Genomic DNA, 3,958 nt, shown 5'->3' with positions numbered 1-3,958 from the left:
CTCCCACGCAAAAAGCTGTTTTCTCCCGGTCCCTTTTGTCCATGACAATCTGCCAATATCCGCTCTGCAGGTCAACTGTTGAGAACCAGGTGGATTTTGCCAGAGCGTCAAGAGTATCTTCGATCCTCGGCAGCGGATGAGAGTCCTTTTTCGTAACTTCATTCAATCGACGATAATCTATGCAAAATCTGGTCGAATCGTCCTTCTTTTTCACTAGGACTATCGGAGATGACCAGGGACTCTGACTTTTCGATTACCCCTTTCGATTACCCCAACGACGCTCTGAGTTTTCCCATTGTTCTTCCAGTTGTTCGGAGAGCGCCTGCTGGAACCTTCCGAGGAGTCTTTGCATGACGCGCTCTCCCTCGTAGGGGATCGTCATGTCGGCCGACCCCTGTCCCTCGTTGGGGGATGCCTCGCCGTCCGTCCCCTGTCCCTCATTGGGGGATGCCAGGTCGGCTATTCCCTTTCGCGGGCGTGCAGAAGGGGCTCGGATCCCACTTCTGACACCATTGTTACGTCTGTGGGGAGCCGCCGGCGGCTCCCCGCACACACTACTATCCCGAAATCATCGCGGCATTACACAATTAGTTTAACACTTTAACACTTTTCGTTTATTTACAATCTACTTGTCTTATATACAAGGCTCGTATTTCAAATTTAGCGTTTGCTCTGTACTCTCTGACAGTTGTCAGAATTCTGTCTCGATCGATTCTTCTGCCGTCTTCTCTTATTCCTGTTGCGAGGGCAGTAGGCATTGTTCACGTACCTGGCTAGTCGAAACGCCGTTAATATTTGCCGTATTCAAAAGCCTCAAAATTGGGCGCAAATAGCGCAAGCTGCCGACGAGATACCTCGGAATCTAATCCAAAGACTGACTGATGGATAATTAGACGCAAATCAGTACGTGAAGAAAAACGATCTTTTATATTACAAGTATACACCAGTTGGAGAGTCGTCGCGACTTCTGTGCTTCATGCCTAAGAGACATAAGCTCAGTTTACTCAGGATTTTCCATGACGAGCACTATCATCCTGGTGCAAACAAAACAGTGGACCTAAAAGCATTTCTGGTTTTCTGGCTTAAGAGCTTTTGTACAAAAATATGTCTTACACTGTGTGATTTGTTTATCCCACAAAAGGGTCTCAAGAGCACCCCTTCAATTTATACACTCATGGGAACAACCTGAGCTCCCGTTTGAGACCATTCATGTTGATGTTTTGAGTCCGTTACCGGAAGCTCATGGGCATTGTTACATACTCATAGTTGTAGACGCATTTTCCAAGTTTTGCCTCTTGTACCTTATGTTAAGACAAGACGCGAGTGAGTTGAAGCGTCACATCACGAATACAATTTCCTTGTTCGGTGTTCCGAAGTTAATTGTAACCAATTGGGGACGAAAAAATAATTTATTTATTTATTTATTTCAAAGTAATGAATTTATCAACTGGATGACCGAACTAGAGTGTGATGTACACCTCATTACGCCGGAAATACATCAATCGAATGCGCAAGTGGAACGATATTGTCGCACCTTGCTAAACATGATCCGCATCGAATGTAATCATCGGAAGAACGAATGGTCAGAAGTCATGTGGAGACTACAGCTGATTCTGAATATAACGAAACATAGGACGAGAAAACACTCGCCAGTCAATCTACTGGTGGGTACAGAAGTAGCGACACCCTTGATTCGCAGTATCGTTCGAGACGTGGCTCTACAAGACACTCATCCAAACCGCGAGGCGTTACGCGAGATGAGCAGATACCATGCTTCTGAGCGGCTCAGACACAATAGAAAGCTACAAGATTCTTCGGTTAATAAGAACCGACAGGCAACCCATATCTTCGAGACAATTTCATTGGTTTTTGTCATACAGAAGGCACAGATGACCAGTAAACTGGACTCCGGGATGGGTGGGCCTTACCGTGTAGTGAAGGCCTTATCGCATGGGCGGTATGAATTACATCTGGTAGCTGGGTCTTACGGAAAGTCTACGCAAGCGGCTGCTGAGTTCATGGTCCCGTGGCAAGGGGAGTGGACTCCGGATATCTGTGCTGCCTACTTCGAGAGTAAGTCGAACTGTACTACAGGGATAGCTTCACGTTGTGCTACTTTTCCGCTGTGTATTGAGATATGCTTGACGTTGTGCCTCTATCTAACAGTGGAGAGAGAAATTTCACGATCTCCTTTGTTTTGGTACATAATGGTACATAATACATCGTTTGAAAATTTTTTGTTTGTTCTTTCGTGACTAGGTGCAGACCAAGCCGAAGAGGAAGAAGGGTCCATTCTTGATCGGGTTGCTGAGGAATCTCCTGACAAGGTCCAACCCTGATCATCAACAGACCCCACCAGCGAATTTCAACCTATTACATTAAAAGAAATCGAGGACGATCTCCAGTCAGGAGAGGCCGTGTTGACGAAGAACCCTTAAACGGAGATGGGTCAAAGCACGATGTCGTCGTGCTTAGTGGGGATATGTTACAAATCGGACCTTTGGTGGTGATAGTACCTGTGACCCGTCAAGATCGTGCCAATTTTGAATTATTATCAGGTCGATTGTCGTAGTGCGCAGTTTACAATATATTTCAAGCTAGTTTTGAGTTGGTTAAGTGAACCACTGTTCAGCAGATAATTTTGTAATTTGTTAATACAACACATAAATATACAGGGTGTCCCACACAAGGTGGCGGAGCCGTTAAAGGGAGATTCCTGAGGTGATTCAAAACAACCTTTTCCTTTGCAAAAATGTTCTCTGAAGCTTTGTTAACGAGTTACTAACGAAAAACATCGACCAATCAGAAAGCGCCTGTAGCGGACAGACGGCCGTCCAGTGACAGCGCACATGTTACAGGTAGCGTTCACTACTTGCTGTGCTCGAGTCTTGTGCAAGAAACTCTACGTTATCGCCCAATTTCTCTTAAACTATTAGACGGAAAATTATTTAAATTGGATATAAATAAAGATGCCTTAAAGTTAGCACTATGTTCTGAAACAAAGAGTAGCTTATGCACGTTGGTAAGACAAACACATTAAAGGAGTTTATTCACCTAGAGAATTCGGTTGCTTGAGAAAGTTGTGTACGTTTTGATCATAGGCACAAGTCCTTTATTGGAACTCCTATTGTACACTGTCCCTGCTTTGTTGATGACTGGGTCAATGTTAAACAGTTGACTGCCATCAGTCTTTTGGTTTACACATCTGTATGTGTTATCTACGTCCTTTCTTTTAAGTTTTTTTAAAGCTTTACAAAAATTAAACCGTAAGAGGTAAAATAAAATGTATTAAGACTTTTTTATTCTACTGCTCCTTTCTAATATATCTGCAAAATTACAAAATCCTCAGACTCATAGTTTACCATATAGACATGTTAACTTTATTAGAGCACTATGATTGCAAAACGAAAACAGATCGCACAGTATGTTCTGGACATTTTGTAACCCATTTGAGATCTCCTACCACTTCTTAAGGTATTAAAACTTATGTGTACATGTTAAACACTGTATAGTTTATAAAGGAAGTTGACAATGTTTGAGATGAATATTCGTTAACTTATAACGACTGAATATTCGTTACTTTGCGATATTCCAATACATTGGCGTATAATATAACAAGTATGAAGTAGTATTTTTAATGGACAACAACTCTTTTATAAGTGAGAAGAATGAAACAGAGTGTTTAGGCTCATCACAAAGCATTTTTCAATAGGTTTAGAATCAGTTAGTACCGTATACCTAGAGTTAGCTTCGTACTTCGTTTATGGCCCCAATTCTGGGTCCCGAACCGTACCGTGACAACCGTAAAATCATGAAGCCATAAGGAACTCCGCGTTTCATTTCAATCTTTAGCTTACCCATTTTTATTGCTCATTTTAGAATTTCTAATCTTCTATTTCTTATTTGCGAAGGGCATGTTTATTAGAGTCAAGGGGCTTCTTTACTTTACTGCCTGCCA

The 3,958-nt window shown here is 42.5% G+C and overlaps 1 protein-coding gene across 1 annotated transcript; it reads left to right on the top strand.

Moving 5' to 3' along the window:
* The first annotated feature begins 1,509 nt into the window (after nucleotides 1-1,509).
* On the top strand, nucleotides 1,510-2,904 carry LOC143187645 (uncharacterized). The gene is made up of 4 exons (XM_076391891.1): nucleotides 1,510-2,073; nucleotides 2,260-2,558; nucleotides 2,676-2,721; nucleotides 2,807-2,904. Exons 1-2 carry the CDS (start codon nucleotides 1,545-1,547, stop codon nucleotides 2,337-2,339), a joined length of 609 nt encoding a protein of 202 aa, XP_076248006.1. The 5' UTR covers nucleotides 1,510-1,544; the 3' UTR covers nucleotides 2,340-2,558; nucleotides 2,676-2,721; nucleotides 2,807-2,904.
* The last annotated feature ends 1,054 nt before the right edge of the window (nucleotides 2,905-3,958 follow it).

This window comes from Calliopsis andreniformis, unplaced genomic scaffold (assembly GCF_051401765.1).
Source record: "Calliopsis andreniformis isolate RMS-2024a unplaced genomic scaffold, iyCalAndr_principal scaffold0133, whole genome shotgun sequence".
Lineage (NCBI taxonomy): Eukaryota > Metazoa > Arthropoda > Insecta > Hymenoptera > Andrenidae > Calliopsis > Calliopsis andreniformis.
The sequence above is the reverse complement of the archived record's forward strand: the minus strand, read 5'-3'. Positions and strand labels throughout refer to the sequence as shown.